Source organism: Seriola dumerili, unplaced genomic scaffold, assembly GCF_002260705.1.
Source record: "Seriola dumerili isolate Sdu_G_001 unplaced genomic scaffold, Sdu_1.0 BDQW01000066.1, whole genome shotgun sequence".
NCBI lineage: Eukaryota > Metazoa > Chordata > Actinopteri > Carangiformes > Carangidae > Seriola > Seriola dumerili.
Window position 1 is genome coordinate 3,751,549 of NW_019174321.1, and position 20,536 is coordinate 3,772,084.

Below are 20,536 nucleotides of genomic sequence, written 5' to 3' on the forward strand. Positions count from 1 at the left end.
TGCTCATAAAAAATAAGGTTTGGGGTTTGCGTATCTTTCCTTCCAGGGTGTGTTTGCTCGTGTTTACTGTGTGTGATGTTGACAATATGTTCAACAAAAGAAACATAAACATACACTCAGTTGGCAGTTTGTTAGGTACACCTAGTTAAAACCAATACAGTCTAACAGAACAGTGGTGTATTCAATCTTCATTTCATGAAGGTTATATCAATATATAATCTCTATTATTCAGTGTGTGATTGTGTGGTAAGGTTTGTCCTTCTCTATAGTAAATGTGAGACTGGAATGCTTTCTCTGACTGATGCAGGAAAAAGATAATATCTTGTGTTTTGTGTACAAGTTTAGCTCGGAATTCACATCTTGTACTTTTTTAGATTTCATTTTATTCATATAAACCAGGTTCCTCTTGGTCTTATTTCATGTGATTCACACACTAATTAACCCTCTCTTCAGCAAGTTTAATCAGAGGACAAATATGAGTGACTAGGAGGAAGCTCAATAGGTGAAGGTGCATTCTGGGGCCTTGGAGCCTTACTCACCAAAATAAAGGTATCTTAAATAACTTGGACTTTGATCACAGTCAAGACTGTACTTGTTACTTTGAAGTCAACCATTAAACACTGAATTCCCAGTGTAATAAAAACAGTAATGAACTTTACCATTTTCTCTCCTGTACAGATTTGACAAGTTGCTACAGCTGGCCTCAAAAAGGCAGCATGTGTCAAAGATATCTACAGGGGATTTTAAGGGTGTTTGGGCAGTAGTTTTTTCTACTGCTGACAAAGGTGACACATGGGCACATTGACTTTATGTGGCTTCCTTGTTGTTGTATATATAGCCTACACACATAAAGCCAAAACTAATGCCGTCTAATGCAACAGTCCTGCAATAAATCCTCCTTTCATTCAGTGTTTGTTTTAGTCTGTCTCTGTTTTTACTCTGTATTCGGCTATGCAAAATAATTCAACAGCACCACAAATTGCAGGCTCCAAAATGACCATAAAGTTGAATAAGCACCTCTGTAGAACAGTTCAAACAAAAAGCCGAATATTTTAACCGTCATGAAGGATGATTTGTTGCAGGACTGTTGTATCAGACAGCAATAGTTGGAGGTGGGTGTTCTTGATGAACTGGACACTGACTCTGCACTCAGTTCAGTCTCGTGTCAGTTTTCTGACGACCGATCGGTTCAGAATTGCAACATCGAAACTCCGCCCCGCTGGATGACGACACAGCGGGAGGAAACAACGTAACCAAACATACTCAGACGGTCCGGCTCAGTCCCGCTGAAAGTTCTGGAGGCGAACAGGGTCAGAAGAGACCGGAGTCCGGAGGATCAGAGTGGATTTAAACTAGACCGAGACACGAGGATTATTTTCATTACAGTTCGGAGACGGACAGAAAGACCCGAGGACTCGGTTTGTTTCGGCTTTGTTCGCCTCAGCTCCGGATATACATTTAAAAAAACAAGTTTCATTTAATTTTTTTTTTTTTTTTCAAAAGTTTCGGTCTTGTTTTATATCAGTCTTCAATCAGTCTGTGTTTTATTCAGACAGAAGAAGAAGCTCAACAACTCACAGCTGACTGACTGACGACAGGTTGCGCAACCGAGACAATAATAAAAAGGAGACAAAGACGTCATCACCGGACAGAAAAGCCCCAATGCTCCCAGTATCACAGCTGCTGGTCCCAGTCGGGATTCAACTTTAAAGAAAACCTCTAGTTTTATACTTTCAGCTACGTTTGCTCCAAGCAGACAGACACACGGAGACCACCAGCTCCACGGGGACCCGACTGCTTATCTACTGGATCTACTGGTTTCCTGCTGACCTACCATTTGAACCAGTCTGTCTGAAGAGCTCAAGGTAAGACCACTGAGCTGAGAGCAGTGGTGGAGGGAGTGTTCAGATCCTTCACCAGAGTTAAAATAGCAAGAACAAAGTAAAAAAAAAAACGTATTAATAAATATAGAAATACATGTAAAAGTTAATTTAGAAGTTCACCTAGAGTACTCATTATGCAGAATGTTGAATATAGCCTACACATTATACACTGAATTATTGTTGAATTGCAGCTGGTCGAGGTGAAGCTAATTTTAATGATTAGTAAATAGTAGTATTGATATATTATAATAGTAGTATTTAATAAATACTTTTTGGTTTAATTTATAGAGATGATCATATGTTTTAAGTTGGTCATATGTTTTGTTTGGTTAAATCTTTATCTGCAAAATAACTACAGCTGTAAGATAAATGTAATGGAAAAGAAAATACAGTATTTCCTAAAAATAGAGTTCAAAAACGGGTCATGGTCAGAAAAGTTCTGTGAGGATCAAAACTCAAGGCTCAAATGTAGGAATCAAAGCTCATTCTTAACTTAAAAATTGTGGTTTGACAAACCAGTCCCTGACTCAGGGTCAGTTTATTAGCAACTTTGTGGGTGGTTTTAACGGTATGACATGGTCTTCATCAACTGACGGAGTTTGCTCTGGACTTCCTGTCCGTGTTCGCTCCAAAGTATTTGATCTGATTAAATGAAGAGTGATGGAAGATTCAGACATTTCTTTGTGATTCAGCTCCATGTTGTTATGACTGCATCACATGCAGATTTGTCGGCTGCACATTTATGCCGTCAATCTTCTGCTCCACCGCATCCCAAAGGTGTTCTCCTGGATTCAGATCTGGTGACGGAGCCACTGAAGTTCACTGAACTCATTGTCACGTTCATGAAACCAGTCTAAGACATGGAGCATTATCATGCTGGAAGTAGCCATTGGGAGCTGGTAAACTGTGCACATGAAGGGATGCACATGGTCAGCAACAACACTCAAGATAGGCAGTGGCATTCAAATGATGATTGATTAATATTAAGGGCCCAAAGTGAGCCAAAAAAACAGTCCACACCACCACCAGCCTGGACTGTTGACACAAGGAAGGTTGGGTCCATAGATTCGTGCTGTTGATGCCAAATTCTGATCCTACCATGTGCGTGCCTCAGCAGAAACCCAGATTCATCAGACCAGGCTACGTTGTTCCAGTCTTCAGCTGTTCAGTGTTGATGAGCCTGTGTCCGCTGCAGCCTCAGATTTCTACTCTTCACTGACAGTAGTGGAACCTGACGTAGTCTTCTGCTGTTGTAGTCCATTCACCTCAAGGTTGGAGTTGGTGTTGTATAGTCTGAGATGCTTTTCTGCTCACCACTGTCGTGAAGAGTGGTTATCTCAGCTACCATAGCCTTTTTCTCAGCTCTAAGTAAATCTGGCCATTCTCTTTGAACCTCTCTCGTCAACAAGGCATTTCAAAGAACTGCCGCACGCTCACTTAGCACCATTCTGAATTATCTCTCTAGAGACTGCTGTACTTGAAAATCCCAGTCATGCCACAGTCAAAGTCACTGAGATCACACTTTTTCCTCACTCTGATGTTTGATGTGAACATCACGTGAAGCTTCTGATCCACTGCACTGCTGCCACATGATTGGCTGATTGAATGACTGCTTCAATAAGCAGGTGTACAGGTGTTCCTAATAAAGTGCTCAATGGGAGTAGAGAGCTAACTTCCGGGTTCTGTTCCAGAGAAATAATTCATTCAAAATCCCATTGTGATTTGTGATAACTAAATTAACTAAAAATCCAGCATTCGAACAGAGCCTTTCTCCACAGTATGTATGAAGATTTCAGTTTTTAACTACATTTAACAAACATAATGTCCCATAAGCCCCAGATCTTTGGATAACCAACATGGTTGACTGGAGGCGAGTCCATGGACGTGGTTAGTTCAGACAGGTCAGGACAGAGAACTGAACTGTGTGGAAGTCCTGAGATGGCAGAGATTACAGCTATGAAGTAAAAACAAAATACTTTAGAAGAGAGCTTGTGCATACATTATAACTGTGGATGCCAAGCAGCAAAGTGCAAAGTTTCTATCTAAGAGTTCAGTAGCAAACAGTTTGTCTCTGTAGTTGTTTGTTAACAGTCTGATCTCTGATTTTGAAACTGTAGCAGAAAGTCATGGAGAAATCCTCCACACAGCTGAAGAGATGAGACATCAAACAGCACAGATTCACTGGGTGTGTGTATGTGTGTTGGAGGATGACGTTGCCGCAGTGACGCAGTGACTCAGGTTGTTTCACCAGAGTGAAAGCAGAGTTGGCCAACATCAGGTTTCCACACAGTGTCACCAAGACAGCTACAGGCTCTGAAAAACTTGATATGAAACACTCTCTTACTCTCTGTGTGTGTGTGTGTGTGTGTGTGTGTGTGTGTGTGTGGGGGGGTGTTGACTGTATTTAAAGCCTGTTTAAACTATAAACTGTTGTGCTCTGATGCAATGATCTGAAAGCTGAAGCGTCTGTCAGCTTACAGGAAGTTGCATCATGAAGCCTATAGACACGTTAACAGTAATGTGAGCAGCAGAGACACAGAACACAGTGAGATGTGATACTAATATAACTCATATTAATGTATGTGAAAATATTACTGAAGAGGGTTTAGTGTTAGTGGAGGGAGGGGGCTCAGCTGTGATAACACCTGCAGAGGGCGCTGCAGTGAAGAAATTAACAAGTTTGTCGAGTCGCTGTTTCTGACACAACTCACAAAGCAGGCCAGACGTAAACAACAAACAACTATTAAAATAATCTATGAACAGTTAGGAGCTCTTCTATACTGGAGACACCATAGAGGAAAAGCAGAAGATTGAGTCTTATCTTTATGTCCGGACAGATGATTTTCAGATGGCAGCATGGCTTCGGACCACATTCAAACTTCTCACTACTGTTCAGTGGTATTAATTAACCTGATGATGTCACTTGTCTCTTCCAATTACAGATGAGTGAGGGCACAGCCACAGCCAGGTCTCAACTGTGTCTGAAGAGGCTATTAGACGAGCCCCAGGATAATATACTGAAATGTAAACGAGCCCGTCTGGCTCCGCCCCCTCCAGCACTCGGCCTATCACCCTGCCTCAGGCCCACAAGCCCGGCCCCCAAATCAAGCCAAAGCCAAACGCCATCCAGAGTTGGACCATACCTCCTTTTTGAACGCTGTGAGGGGGAGGAGACTTACAGGGCTGTGCACCCACAGACACAACAGCAGTACACCTGCCAGGTAACACACACACAAAAAAAAAAAAAAAAAAATTCTATTGATCCTGCTTTAAATACTATTGACACTGCTGATACTGCCATGAATATTGCTGATACTGCATAAAATACGCATGACACTGTAAAAAATACAAACATCCACACGATACAGTATTTAACTGTTTCCCTGACTGTCCGGTCACCATCGTTACAGGTGCTCCCTCTGCGTGGTTACCAGGAGCATTTGGCTGCCTACGCTCGCATTGGTCATCACGACAACATCTGCGGCCTGCTGGACGTGGTGATTGGCCAGGACAAAGTGTACGTCTTCCTGCCCGGTCACCACGGTGACATGCATGCATACGTGCGCAGCAGGAAGCATCTGGGCGAGGAGGAAGCGGGGCTCCTTTTTGCTCAGATGCTGAATGCCGTGATGCACTGCCATCACCATGGAGTCGTCCTGAGAGACCTGAAGCTCCGCAGGTTCGTCTTCACTGACAGATACAGGTAAGAATCAAACACAGGTACTCTAATAATACTACTAATACTACTGGTACTGCATACTACACCAACAAATACAGGTGAGACTCAGAGGTAGGTACCGATGATACTACAATACTAATGAAACTGTTAAAAAGCTGATGCGGCTAAAAAACTACTACTAATACTGCTAAAGAAATACTGATACTGCAGAAAATATGACTTAAATTACTACTGTTACTGTTAATACCACTGATAGTACTGAAAATACTTATGATACTGCTATAATTTTTACTGATACTGTAAAAACAAACTGTTAATATCATTAATACTACTAATGATATTGGAAAGAAATACTTCATAATACTGCTGACACTGAAAATGATAATAGCAACGCTACTAAAGATACTACTGGTACTGATCTAAATTCTACATACTGCTAATATGACAATAAATGTTACTAAAAACTGCTGATAATACTGCTGATACTGCTAAAAATATTACTGAGGCTACAATATAATGTTGCTGAAGTTGCTTATGTTACTATGGAAACTATTGACAATGAGTATAATACTGCTTACGTCAGCAGTATCAGCAGTATTAGTAGTAGCAGCATTTGTTATGAGCAGGACAGATGAAATCTTACAGGAAAGAAATACCACCTTTAACACCTCCAATACTACAATACTATTACCACCATAACTACTAAGTATGGCAGTATCTGCAGTACTGATTATAAGGTACCAGTACTACAAATTCTACTGCTGTCACTGCTGATGCATTAAGTAGACTGAAATTGTGAAAATTGTGTGTTTTCCTCCTGCAGGACTCACCTCGCTCTGCTCGGCCTTGACGACTGTGTCCTCCTGCACGGCAGCCATGATGATGACTCTCTGACAGACAGACATGGCTGCCCTGCCTATGTTGGCCCCGAGCTGCTGACCAATGGGAACGGATCGTACTCGGGCCGCGCTGCAGACATCTGGAGCCTGGGAGTGTCTCTGTACACCATGCTGATTGGACGATACCCGTTTCAGGACACACAGCCTGCCGCGCTGTTTGCAAAGATCCGCCGCGGGACCTTCAGCCTCCCTGATTGGCTGTCAGCACGGGCCAAGTGTCTCATTGCCTGCATGCTGAGGAAGTCGCCTGCTGAAAGACTGGAGGCATCTGAGCTGCTGATGCACCCATGGCTGACCAATCCCTACACGCCACATCATAACGTGCATAAGACTCATCACAATTCACACACAACACCACAAAATAAACAAGAGGACGATGACGATGACCAAGTGGTGCCAACATGGACTCAAAAACACTAACACACACACTTATACACACGTTTGTACTTCTATACTTGTGAGGACCCTCATCCCCAACTAACAATAACCAGCACAACTAAATAACCCCAGTCCTTTTACTAAACTTTAACCCTAATGGTGCTTTCACACCTGACCCGTTTATTTCAGTTAACATGACCTCTGGTGTGTTTGACCATTTAGTACAGTTCGTTTGGACTGGTGTGAAAGCTCAACCCTGAACCCTGAAGCAAACTAAACAACCAGAACCAGACTTCCTTAAAAGGAAGGTCTCAGTCTGCCGCCATGCAACCACGCCACAGGCAAACTGTATTTTGTTTGTGGCGTGAAAACAAAGGGACCAAGCATAGACGTTATGACAGTTGATGCGATTTCAGCATTATTCAAAAGCTAAAAATTAAATCCATCTGCTGATTGCAACCTATTCAAGAAGCCTCTGTATAAGCAATCTGTATCTGCTACTAATAATGCTCACAATATGCTACTCCTGTGAGAGCTCTTTGTGAAAATGAATTGGACTAGAACTAAAAAGCAACAACAGATGTTTTTTTCCCTCGGTTGAGACCCAATGTACTGAACTACAGGTATGAGAGTGACCTCAAACCAGCTCTGAACGCTCAAACAGCCTTTGAACAAATGTCCTCACACCCACAGTCAAAAACTCTAGTTGGTCCTCACAAAGATAGACATACAAGAACATACAAACACTACAGAGACAGTCTGATCCTGGATTACTTGACCCTCAGGTGCCTTCCTCTCCCTCTGGCTGTGTCTCAATTCTAGCTCCGCCTCCTCAGCAGTGATCACACCTTGAGGCCTGAACTTACTCCTTGTCTTCCACAAATCATCTGAACTGCAGAGGATTCGTAACTGAGTCGCCAGTTCCACCTGTACCTAACACAAACCAGAACTAATGGTGTGTTCAGGTGTCCCTCTTCAAACCGTAAGAGTTACATCCAAATGTTAAACTGGGCGTGTCTGAGCTGTGACGTTTGACTTCAATCAGTGCAGCAGTTTAATGGCAAACACATACATCTAACTTCAGTCAGTGTTTACATGCACTTTAACAATAACACTGGCTATATTCTACATATTTATGTCTTGTCAACAAATCCCATAAAAAGACCAAAAAGAAATTCTATGAACAAGTATTGTGTTATTAGTCTGTGCCAGAGCTCCATTGTTTTTCATAAACTATTAAAAACACATCACTGAGCCACAACTTTGCACAGTTTATTATAACAAACACAGGCATTTTAGTTTATTTTGAGTCAGTCCCACATACACCATCCCGCTGCTGTAAATACTCACAAGGCACAACAAATGTGTACTAATCCACAGCGTAACATGACTGAGCCTTTTTAAAAGTCAAACTATATTTTTGACCCATTTCTAAGGATTTACGTCCCTCACTAGGAACCAACAGGCTACAGGCTGAGTGCCACAGACAGGGTAGGAAAATCAAAAGGTATTGAGAGACTAATACAAAGTTTGTCTTGCTTTTTCCATGGGATTTGTTGACAATCAGAAAAATACTGGTTACATTTGTTGTTATCCAGTAAGCTGATTCCTAATTGCCAGGTTTCTAATTGTTTTTTCTACAAGTACGCATGTGCATGGCAAAGACTTTAAACAGTGACAGTATATAAGTGGGTGAATCAAAGTAGAAATTCGCTCTTGCATTCAAAATAATTAATTAAAGTCTGACTGAGACTGAAACCAACATAAAGAAGCCTGTAGAAGTCCAAGTAAGTCAGTTGTCACCGCTGAACTTGTGAAGATAAAACCCAGCGTCTTCTGTGTTAAAATTAGAAATTTATGTTTCCAAAACAAAGTAATGTGTTTATTGAGCCGCTGCATGTATCAACAGATTTATAGTAACCTGGATACTTAAGTGCATGTAAATGTACTGTGTCCTGATCCTGTGTGTAAACGAGTTTCACAGCCTCCATGTGCGGTTGTGATGATGAACCAGGTTTGATGACAAGAAGGAACTGTGGACTTGGAATCTAGACTCATCATTCTTTGGTCCGCTTTCAACACACCTGGTTATGACCATTTATGATTGAAAGAGTTGATGTAGACTGCCTGGACACACCACTGGTTTTAAAAAGGTGGATTTTGAAGGAGTCTAAAATGGGACACAGCTTATTTCTCTCAGTATTTAACTTCCCTAGCATTATAAGAGAAGAAGGGTCAGTATTGTTGTTGTACAAAGTCACCAGCAACTCACATCCTTATAAAAAACAGAAATAATCAGAGACACAATTTCAATAGTGACCAACAATGACATACTGTCATTATCAAAGTGTCCTGTCCTCTTCTGATGATCCTGATTTAAATTCATGGAAGCAGAGAGCCAACATGATAGACAAAATATTTGTCAGGTCTGTTATCTCAGGATTAAAGCTTCATTTGCAAATTGTTTTTGCGTTTTTTGCAGGAATGGTTATCCTTAAATAACAATTAACTCGTTTTTTTTCATAGATATAAATTCATAAGTAGTTTTCTTGTGACATAACCTCTAATTTTAACCAGCGAACAAACATGTCCATCACTGTAATAATAATAAAATACAGGCAGGCTTATTTAAGGAACACCTCTTGTTTTTGGGGCTTTAAGGGCCCAGTGCCTGACAAATTGGCTTTGACTAACCATCATCCAAAAATAACAACAGCTCATGAGATCATAAGAAAACTATTTTTGACATGTCAACCAAACAGTATAACTACATCTCAGGATAACAGGGTTAAGGCTTGAACATGAGCACCTTATTATGTTGCATCATAATAAGGAAATAGTTGCAATCTTGAGCTAACTGGACTAAAATTATTCCTAAAACTCAAGTCTTGTGTTTCCTTTGACTAAGGCTGGCCAGTCGCCACCCAACAGACCTGCAGCAGCCAGTAGGATGCCTTATACTGATATACTGTATGACTCAGACCTCAGTTACAGCTGGAGAATAAATAAAGATATTTCACAAACTGCTCTGGTCCTGAACTGGTTTTTATTGGGTTTTTATGACAGGACCAACTTTGAATTAGTCCTGTCTGTTCTGAACCTCCATCAACAGTCAGTATAAAACCTGTCTGTGATGTCTGTGGTCAGTTTTGAGCTATTGTACGAAGTGAATATTTTCTAACATGATTACAGTTTTTCAAATTTGAGTAGAGACCTGTAAAGTCTCACTCAGTCAGACTCAACATGACAACATATCTGCTGGATCTGAACCTGTCACAGGTTTGGGACATTTTCTCCTCCAGTCACACAACAATTAGTTAAAGTAATTTCTCATTTGGGAAATTAAATCTCCATGATGCCAAACTTCCATAGTAGCTACAGTGAAAGAATTAATAAAAAAAGAAATGTCAACCATTCATTCTAATATTGGTACTACAGCACACCAGTTGTAGTTACCACAAGGTCTGCGTTTGACCAATCAACAATGCTCAGCCCAGCAAACTCCTCCCAGAAAATTCCTGAACCATCAGACAATCTCTTGCAGGTTTAGTTTTCGAGTTACTCAAAAATGTGGAGCCTCTCCTTTCTCCAACAGCAGAATCAGAAAGAGCAGTAGTATAGATACAATCCTAAAGATAACCATTAAGAGTAAATGCCTTTTTATTTTTATTTTGGAAAAACTATTATTTAAAATTTTGGCTGAAAATGTTGTTATGTTAGTATAGAGCAGTACAAAATATGGTATTGTATTCAAAGTACTGGTGCAGGTACTGACATGAATAGTTATGAAACGACAGCCAATCCTATTAGCAAGTGTAACCTCACTAAACATTAAACAAATGTCAAGAATAGCAGCAGCCCTGACTGCTAATGGAAAGTATTGACAGGTTAGACAGGAGGTGGTGAAGAAAGACAGAATATACAGCAGGTAACCATGAACACTGAGTGCAGCAGTATTCCTCACCTTCATGTTTTATTGTTAAATCCCATCAGACAGCAGATTAAATGCTGTGACTGTCCATCACTTCAGTTAAGGCTTCTCTCTAGTCCTTCATTTCTCTCCAACATCCACTTTATCTCTGAAATATTTGACTGAAAACATGTTCTCTTCTGTCCTCGCCTCAGTCTGAAATATCACATCGACAGACAGTAAACTGTCTCTCATGTCTTTTCATCGGTCACTGATGGAGTCGGTCAGGAACCAGTATCAGTGTCCATGTCATCAGTGTCGTCGCCCTCCGAGCGGCAGATCTCTTCCAACGCCAGCTCTGATAGAAAGGAAACAGGAAACGGAAAACACGAGTCTTTACGTGGTACATTATATGGCCAAAAGTATGTGGACAGACAAACATTCCAGGTAAGACTTCATATTTAAAGTTACTAAACTAAATTGTTGAACAGCATGAATTCTTCCCCTCCACTTGAAGGAGTGCCTGTAGACTGGCCTAAAAAATATTTGTTCCATCTCTGCTTAGGTGGAACAGCAGTCACAAGATGAAATTGTATAACATTTGTTTAGCACATAACATTGTGTGTGTGTGTGTGTGTGTGTGTGTGTGTGTGTGTGTGTGTGTGTGTGTGTGTGTGTGTGTGTACCCTCGCTCTCGCTCAGCTCAGGGATCTTCCTCAGCGTCTCTCGAACAGCGGGGATCACCTGGTCATACATGTGCAGCAGCGGTCTGCAGCTCTCTGAGAAGCTGCCATGATGCAGCAGCAGCCAGTGCAGCAGCAGCAAACACTCTCTGAGCAGAGACGCTGCTGGGCTGCGCCACCACGGCACCGAGGGGGTGGAAGACTGTGGTGGGGGTCGGGGAAGTCCTAAAGTCATTTTAGGGACAGCTTGTTTTAGAGAAATAACTGTGGATTTTTCTAGTCTTGTGCTTTAAATCTGAAATGTGACTGACCTGTTGAGCCTGACGGCTCCTGAGACCCACAAAGATCCAACCACTGACGATGGAAAACAATCACCACTGTCTGAACCAACTGAGAGAGAGAGAGAGAGACTCATGTAGAAAGGTGCAACAAAAAGTTTGGTGTCACTATATAAAGACAGAGCAGAAGGTCAGAGATTTTTACCTCAGTGTAACATTGACAGCTGCTGTGCAGGTTTGTGGTCCAGCTTCCTGCTCTCTGAGTCATTAGTCTACTCAACAAACGAACCACCTGAGATACAAAAACAACAATGGCCAATGTGGAAGTTCTGTAAATTCTCAGGTAAAGCTGTTTTTAAATATCAGTTGTGGTCAGGACAAATAATAGCTTCAATAATTTTTAATGCAAGAAAAATACAAAACATTTTCTGGTTCCAACACCTCATATATGAGCATGTGCTACTTGTCTTTTATATATATGATAGGAAATTAAACATGTTTTGGTTTTAGACGTTTGGTTTGTAGGTTGAGGATCACTTTGGGTTTTGGGAAGTAATGGAAATTGTTTTTATTATTTTTCATTTTATAGTCTGAATGATTAATAAAGAAAATATACTGCAGATTACTTTATTGAAAATAATTGAAAGTTGCAGCCCTAGATTGCGCATGGGCCAGCTGTTATAGACCAGATCAACTAGATCAACTGACCCACAACTGCAGCAAGGAGGAATCTATGACTGCAGGCTTTTCATCAACAGAATCAAAAAAAGTAGAAACACTTTGTCTTTACATGGATGGATTAATGGGTGTAATACATAGTTCTTTTGTAATACTCTAAGACCATAACCCTGCTGCTAATCATATACACCTCCTGTGTCTTTGCAGTGTGTGTGTGTGTGTGTGTGTGTGTGTGTGTGTGTATGCATTTGTGTTACCTGCAGGTCGAGCTGAATCCAGTCTGTGTGTGTTGCCTGGTTGTCTGGTCTGGTTCTGATATACTGGAATAACTTAAGGAAAACACAGGGGTCTAAAGAAAACAAACAATCAGTATTTAAGTTAAGTCACAGTGAATTCTTTTTTTAATCAAATCATGTGGAGCAGAACCTTCAACAACTGAGTGAATGTTTGAAGCAAAATAAAGACAAACATCATTAGTATGTAAATCACAGATGAGTTAAAGTCACGGCAGTAACAGAGATGTGGCAGCAGACGACGCCTCACCGTGCTGAGAGCAGAGCTGTTGAGCCAGCACCTGGTGGTCAGACATCGAGATGAGGACAGACACACACTCCGAAATCATCTGCAACTTGCTGTCAGCTGACAAACACACACACAGCACCTGCAACACACACTGCAACCTGAGAGACAGAGACAGAGAGGTTATGTGTGACCAATTACAGTTCTGCAAACTATAATTTACCCAGAAGTTGCAGGTTCTTTGAATCTCTTTTTGTTTCTGGACTGATGGCCAGACTGAAGAAAGTGACAGACGAATCACTCTGAGAACTAAAGCAGCGCCTCCCCAATATGTACCAGCTTAAAAACGAATAACAACACAATGGACAATATCCCTGTTGGTATGGAATATGTATCATGAAAGGTCAGGCCGGTAGCCACTTGTCTTTGCAATGTAACAACGGAAACAGACGAAAAAATAAAAGGTGGTCTTTTTTCTGGACTTGGATGGCATGTAGTCTGTGTGTTCAGAAGTGACTTATGTTTTTTTAATAAATCAGCAGATGACGTCCAGGAACTCCTATCAGTGGTTAGCTGCTCCAGATCTCTCATGAGTTAATTTTACTTTCTGTTTCGTCACCCATTTACAGTTAATACCTGCAGGTAGTTTAAAGTCACAAATTACATAACCACTGACACTCAGTGGAAAATGTTAAACACACAAACACTCCCTGGTCAGCCACTCCTCCATCTCCAGCAGTGTTCCACCCAGCTGAGAGTTGCATCACATTTGTGCATGTGTTATCCTGTATACTCTGCAATGGTTTCACATTAAGCATTAAAACAGAGTGTGAATGTGTGCTGAGTGGGTGAAGTGTTATGTCACCTTCACCTGTCACCTGCTTCCTGCAGCTCTCACACATTTAAGAAACAATCGTTCTTCTTTGTTAGTATCAACATGAAAATATGATGAACTTGTGAATTAAAATGGGTTGCACAACTGTTAATTCAACCAGTTTAAATGAAAATTATGTTGACAAATAACTTAAGTGTTAGTGTGTGTCTGTGTGCATACCTGTCAGTGTGTGTTTGTGGCGTCCTCTCAATTAGGACACACAGCGTCTTCATAGCGCTGAGGACAAGCTCCTCATTCTGTGAACTGCTGCTGCTGCTGTCAAGTCCTGCTTCACACAGCCGTAACACTGACCGCAGCAAGGCATTCTGGGAGCACAGACCACCACCTGCTGCAGATGGCTCATTCTACAACCAGAGAGAGGAAGGGGGAAGGATTTCACTGAAATATTTCTCTTTAAGGGGAAATCCAAGTGAACAATCTCTGTCTGGGAAATTAGCTCATCATGCTATTAAAACAAATAAAAAATATGTTGTTGATATTTCGATATCGCCACTTCTTCTGTAATGAAGGTGAGGAGGGTTTATGAAGTTAAATACAGTCCAGTAATACAGGTTCTGTCTGTACCTTGTCTGTGACTTTGCTTTCACTCTCTTTTGACAACACAGCCTCCACCACCTGAGGAGCAGCACAACGGTCAAAGGTCAAATATTGAACAGGCAAATGATCATCAGCTCTGTAAACTGTGCGCAAACAACAGAACATTACTAAGGTCCATTCAGTAAAAACTTTATTGATCCAGGTGTGATTTTCCTGTCTTAAATGTGATGTCAGAAAGTCATCAGTTTCTTAAAGTCTGAGCTCTATTTTCACAGAGGCACTGGTGCAAACAGCAGCCATGCACCTGATATGTGACACTTTTCTGTGGGACACTGAGGGTCTTTCCTCTTGCACTAGTTTGGTATTTTGATAACTTTTGATAGTTGAATAATATTTTTTTTGTTGTGTCATCACCTCATCACTGTGGGCCAGCAGCAGGTAGAGGAGTCGCAGAGCAGCCAAGCCAGTGTCCTCCACGCTGAAACCAGACAAACCAGTCTCCTCAAGTTTTCCCAGGCCAGCAGTGGGAGCAGCACGGCCTGCTGGGAGCGAGCTGGCAGCTGTGGAGTCTGAACCACTGCCGCCAGCAGAGTTTGAAAGAAGCGAATCCAGAGCCTGACAGAGTCGAGACAGGTGGAGGTCCAACAGAGGGAGGAGAAACACGGCTCCGGGACATGACCTACACACACATTTTTTTTTCATTTTTATTTGAGCTCAGACAAATGTAGTTTCCCAAATGGGATAATCAATCACACTAAATCTGGACCAGTGGTGACCAACCTTTTTTAAAATCATGGCACTTTTCATGGTGATTCTTTTTTCATGGCACATCCCATACCAATCCCCACAACATGTGCAACCTTTTCAGCTATAAATAACACCATGAATATATGTTTCATTCATCTATTGATTACTTGTTTCAGCATTTTTGTTCAGCTCTGTTTGCAACGATAGAGCGTTCCTTGACTACTCTGCCCTGGAAAACTCACATGCCAGAAAATATCGTACACTGTGAGCTGTTATGTCATCAACTGCCACTAAACTGCATATCTAAGTATTTAATCGATGATTTTGAAGTTTATTGCTCTTTTTTTTTTAGTTTTGATGTGTTTGAAAAAATGTAACTAAAATTTACTCAATGGAAAAGTTGACTCATCTCTCCCATATGGCAAAAATTTATAAACAATGTACAGCATAAACATGGAAAAGAATAAATCATGTGGCACCCTTGACCCATCCTTAAGTCACCCACATAACCACTGGTCTTTATCATGTTACACAATGTTACCTCTTTGTGAAAACAGTATTTCAAATATTGTGAAACAGTAATCTTCAGTGGCGTACAGGCCTCATGGGCTGAATCTTTAAGCTGATATATCAGTGGAAAATATAACAGGGATGCTGTAAATCTTTGGTAATTATCTACAAAAACACATGACCTCTTGATGGTGTTTTTCCATGTTGTCATTTCAGTACTGCTGTTACACCATTTAGCCACAAGAGGACTCTGCTGTCCACTCAACTGTTAAGCTTTAACTGTTGGTTGTTCTGGATTCGTTCAGTCAGCTGCAGATACTGTGGGGATAGGAATCCAGAACCGGTTCCAGTTGAGAGGCGGGTCCAAATTGTGTGAACCATCTTAATTATATGCCCCTGAGTTTATCAATACCTGCAGGTTTTTCAGAACTGGGTGGCCCCATACCCTCACTATGCAAGTTGAGTAGGGTTCTGCAAATTACGCAAGGCTTGCCTTTGATGAGAGAATGATTAATTTCTAGACATCATATTTGCTACAATTTCTTATTGATGTTAATATTCACCAAGATTCTATTGAATCATTCTGTTCTGTATTGGTCTACTTATTCTCAGCCAGACGGATAGAGGAAGCTGTTTAAAATGAAGGAGGGTTTTAGTGGGAGCACTGGGGTGCCAGGTGTGACTGTGTGGCAAAAACCTGCGTAGGTGTGTTTTTTCCCCACATAGAAAGTTGATCAAGAATCATTAAGGGAATCAATAAAAAAAAACAGACCAATAAGCAGAATTGATAATGGTATTGGTATTGATAAAATCTTATCAATTCCTACTCCTAGAATAAAAGTCTGTTAAGTATGAACAGAGCAGCTGTTCTACCCTCAGACAGTCCATGTACCTGTTGTTTTTGCTGCTGGCTGCAGCTGCTGTTCGGCTTTGACTGAGCATGTTTATTCCAGTTACAGCCAGACTCTGGACCGGACTCAGAGCAGGTCTGGGAGCACCACCTCCACTGACACATCCTGCTGCATCAGAGTGGAGCAGAAAATCTGCTGACAGCCTGCTGAACATATGACAGACAACAAAACACACAAAACAGCATCACATCAGTTAGTCTTTTATAACAGCTCAGATCCTCTGCACTCTATTATACATAATATACTCCAACCAGTGCAGGGTGTTTACCTGGATGTCAGGTAGATGTCTGTCAGACTCATTGACAGCAGGTGAGAGAGGCTCAGGCTGCTGGGAGACAGAGGCTGCTGCAGCAACAACCCCAGTAGGACACCACCTGGGGGACAAAACAGAACACACCCAAACACACCCACACCCACACCCACACACACACACAGAGTCTATTGTTGCTGACTACTTTGAAAATCAGAAACATTTAAATTTTTTGCAGATTATTCATTTACATGATCCCTTTTGAGGAGGTGCTGCAGACTGATAAACTTACCTCGATGCTGCAGGTGTGCAGGTCTCACAGTCAAGAAGGGGTCTGGACGAGACACTTCCTGTTTGTTGTCACCAGATCTGCTGCTGGATGACCCTCTGTCTGCTGAAACACACACACACACATACGTCTTATTTCCTGGAGACTTACCCTAATTACTACCTGTCAAACCTGCACCCTAACCATAAACTTAACGCCTGACCCAAAACTCTGCCTTCTCCCGATTGGAGACTCTGCTTTTGTCCCCAATTTATCCCCAGAAGTAACCCAAGTCAGACCTACCTGCACACACACATGCATACACACATACACATGTTAATCAAAATTCAGTGATCCTCACAGTCCGAATAAAAACAATAGACACATCTGTTTCAGCACCACAACTGTCATGACCTTCATGACATCATCATGTGACGCACCCTCTCTCCGTGTCTTCATCTGTGTCTTCACTGGTGTTGTTTTGGAAGGGACCTGGGCTCCAAACATCTCCTTGGTGATGAAACCATTTCCTGGAGAGGAGGAGCTGCTGCTGCTCCCATGATGCAACTGGCTGAGACAGCTCAGCACTTTAGGACTGAGAGCAGAGAAAAAGAGGGAACGGCACATCAATGAGAGAATGACTGGAGATTGTGCTGATATATAACATAAAATATTTCATTGATTATCAAAACTGTTGTTAGTTGTATTGATGATGATTCACCTGTTTCTAGGCAGTGGTGATGCCGTCTTGTTTTTTTCTGAACTGTGCAGTTTACTCTTCATCTCATTGATCTCTGCTTCTTTAAATTGCAGCTCAGACTGCAAAGACTGAACCTGCACACAGACAAGATGTCATTATCATGTTATTCTGAGGAATATACTGTATGTACTGTGTGTGTGTTTTTTTTTAGCTCCTTCACCTTCCTATTGAGTTCCTTCTCCTTGTCACTCTGCTCTCTTTGCTTCTGAGTCTCCAGCAGGATCTGGTTCTGTCTCTGAGCTTCCCTCTCCTGCTGAGCTGCTTTCAGGGAGTCCCTCAGGACACGGATCTCCCCGCTCTTCAAAACAATCTCATCCTCCACCTCCTTCAGCTAATATACACAAAAAACACACACAAGGACATTTGTATCCAGCTGGTCCTGTGCTGTTGGACACTTTCTGTAAACTTTTATAAAGTCAGTCTCACCTTTCTCTTCAGCTCTACATGCTGGGCCTCCAGCACACTGTAGGAGTCCTCTCTGTCTGACCCAAACTGCTGCTGCCTGTTACCTGAACACATAAAATAACCGAGCTTTGTCAACATGTTTAATTATAAAACTAACATACACTGTATTAGCTGTTTGACCATCGATTGATAGTTGCTTGTTAAGTGACGCTGCAGTAATTCTGCGTGTTTTAACACAGTAGGGAGGTGTAGCGATACATGTTGGTGCAGTATACAAAAATGCAATATGTAACAAGCTCCCCGCTAACAGTATGAGTATTTACTGATTAGACAAACAGATTTACAAATGTACTAGATACTCAATTTTTTTGCTCTTTTTTAGCTCATTACATGAATTTCCCCTAGGGGATAATAAAGTATCTATCTATCTATCTATCTATCTATCTATCGATCATCCAAAGGACACAACACAATACTGTTATCTGTGCTATTAAAATTAGCACATTTTAAAACCAAACTTGCTCTTGGTTACATTCAGAGGAAAAGACAAAGAGACAAAGCACTGCGCTTTTCTTAATGTGATGAGGATGAAATTTAACAAAATCAGATGAGATGGAGATGTTACAATTCATAAACAAGAGAAAACTTTCAGTGATGTTTAGTTCTGCTCTGAACTCACCAAGAGGCTCTCTGCCAGCATTCCCTCTGTTGCTGCTGCTGAACCCAAACGTGTTCTCTCTGCTCTGCTTCATTGTGGCTCTGCTCAGAGATTTGCTCTGCCCTGCAGACGGCTGCCAGACAGACTCTCCCGGTTTGGTTACTGGTTTAGACCCTAGCCCCACCCCTGTAGTAGCTGAGGTGATGGCCTGCGAGGCAATGTCGTCGATCTCATCCAAGTCGTCTTGGGTGAAGTCCTCATCATCTCCAAATGGGTCATCGAAGGCCACCGCCGTCGCAACTTCATGATTCTGGCCTCGGAGGCGCTTGGTGGGAGGGCAGTTCATGCTGAAAGGCAGGAACAGAAGGTGGTCAGGTTAACCAGCGCTCTGACCTTTGAACTCCAAACAACTGTTTACAATATTGTTGGTCAGAGAAGGAATTCTCAAAGTTATGCCACTTTGGTCATACTTTAGGGTGAGATATATAGGACTCTTATCTTGTTCAGTATTTAGGATACAATGGAATCTTCCTCTCAACAATCCAATTCTCTACAAGTGCATCATTTTGATTTATTAGTCACATTTTAGGACATGACACATTTTAAACATACTGACTCTGGTGCTGATTGATGGATCATCAAATGTCCGGTCTGATTTATAGTTTATTAGCTAATTAATGTGGGGGTTGCAACAGCGGTGTGGTCCAGGCAGCAACAAACAAGCGTTTGTTTCTGTCTTAACCAAAACTTCAAAACAAGCCAGTTAATAACGTTAACGTAGTTTACAGGTGCCAATTTCTTCTGGGTTTCCTAAGTTACCTTGTCTCTCGGTGCTGCTGTGGCTCTTGAAAGCTCTTAGCTAACAGATAACGCTAGAGTGATTCCAATGGGAAATTAGCCTGCTAAGCTAGCTCTGCTCACGTCGTCACAACAGCATTTAAATGTCAGTCAGCACTTCATGAAAAACATGTCGGAGGGGTCTGATAGAAGAGCTCGTTCACGCGGTGCCTCAGCACTAAATTAAACCGTGAAATTCATTGATAAACAGTCAACCAGCCAGAAAACGTGAAGTTAAAACTGTAAGGATAAAAGTGTGTTGTTGAGCCCGCTTCGGTGCCGCTGTTAATCCGGCCAATCCGATCGCTGCTCTGACAATCCAACCAATCATCGGCGCCTATGTGCTGACCCGGTTGCTCTACAGGTGCCTGTTCCAGACAAACTGTACTAAACGCGCAGGTGGAAAATAAGTCTTTAAAGGAATAGTTCGATATTTGAGCACTGCTGTTTCATGTATGTTTCTGATGGCACTGAGAGCTCAACGCATTGCAAGTTAACGTGTTTTCGCTTTGTGTTTTCTGTATTTTGTTGTTTTCTCATATATATAGCACTTTTTGTAAATGCTGAACATGTCAATTTGATAAGGATATTTTCTTAATTTGCTTGTGTTTCGTTCATTTAGACGAGAATATTAATATCATTCCCACGATTGTACGATAAATAATAGGTTAGTTTATCTTAGCACAAAGACGGGGATCGAGCCAGGCCAGCTAACAAAATCTGTCTAGCAGCATCTATACAGCCCACCAATGTTATGTTATATATTGTTTCTTTATTCCATGCAAAAAATGAAGTGTAAAAATGACATGCTGTGGTATTATAGGGGGTATGTGTGGGACTTTTTCTTGGCC

At 41.6% G+C, this 20,536-nt stretch overlaps 2 protein-coding genes across 5 annotated transcripts; one reads left to right on the plus strand and one right to left on the minus strand.

Moving 5' to 3' along the window:
- Positions 1 to 1,564: 1,564 nt before the first annotated feature.
- On the plus strand, positions 1,565 to 9,866 carry LOC111219382 (tribbles homolog 3-like). Its single transcript, XM_022742031.1, has 4 exons — positions 1,565 to 1,865; positions 4,826 to 5,104; positions 5,294 to 5,586; positions 6,386 to 9,866. The coding sequence occupies exons 2-4, from the start codon at positions 4,826 to 4,828 to the stop codon at positions 6,879 to 6,881; spliced, it is 1,068 nt and encodes a 355-aa protein (XP_022597752.1). The 5' UTR covers positions 1,565 to 1,865; the 3' UTR covers positions 6,882 to 9,866.
- A 63-nt stretch (positions 9,867 to 9,929) lies between these two features.
- atrip (ATR interacting protein) lies at positions 9,930 to 19,914 on the minus strand. Of its 4 annotated transcripts, none has more exons than XM_022742034.1 (18): positions 19,668 to 19,914; positions 18,870 to 19,195; positions 18,212 to 18,294; positions 17,946 to 18,116; positions 17,747 to 17,859; positions 17,466 to 17,620; positions 17,050 to 17,148; positions 16,776 to 16,881; positions 16,489 to 16,653; positions 14,754 to 15,018; positions 14,367 to 14,417; positions 13,962 to 14,146; positions 12,932 to 13,068; positions 12,646 to 12,737; positions 11,916 to 12,002; positions 11,744 to 11,822; positions 11,436 to 11,657; positions 9,930 to 11,107 (listed from the first exon to the last, which is right to left on the minus strand). In XM_022742034.1, exons 2-18 carry the CDS (start codon positions 19,192 to 19,194, stop codon positions 11,034 to 11,036), a joined length of 2,409 nt encoding a protein of 802 aa, XP_022597755.1. In that variant the 5' UTR covers position 19,195; positions 19,668 to 19,914; the 3' UTR covers positions 9,930 to 11,033. The 4 variants fall into 4 exon arrangements, with proteins under 4 accessions (XP_022597755.1, XP_022597756.1, XP_022597754.1 ...); XM_022742035.1 differs by having other exon boundaries at positions 16,489 to 16,650; positions 17,050 to 17,151; XM_022742033.1 differs by having other exon boundaries at positions 17,050 to 17,151.
- Between the last annotated feature and the right edge of the window lie 622 nt (positions 19,915 to 20,536).

Bases quoted from the DNA above. Each gene is read 5' to 3' on its own strand.
- LOC111219382 (XM_022742031.1), top strand. From the start codon at position 4,826: ATGAGTGAGGGCACAGCCACAGCCAGGTCTCAACTGTGTCTGAAGAGG. The intron at 5,105-5,293 runs GTAACACACACA...CCATCGTTACAG, and splicing joins AACAGCAGTACACCTGCCAG to GTGCTCCCTCTGCGTGGTTA. The intron at 5,587-6,385 runs GTAAGAATCAAA...TTCCTCCTGCAG, and splicing joins GTCTTCACTGACAGATACAG to GACTCACCTCGCTCTGCTCG.
- atrip (XM_022742033.1), bottom strand. From the start codon at position 19,194: ATGAACTGCCCTCCCACCAAGCGCCTCCGAGGCCAGAATCATGAAGTT. The intron at 17,860-17,945 runs GTGAAGGAGCTA...GTCTGTGTGCAG, and splicing joins AGAAGGAACTCAATAGGAAG to GTTCAGTCTTTGCAGTCTGA. The intron at 12,738-12,931 runs GTGAGGCGTCGT...TGTTTTCTTTAG, and splicing joins ACAGCTCTGCTCTCAGCACG to ACCCCTGTGTTTTCCTTAAG.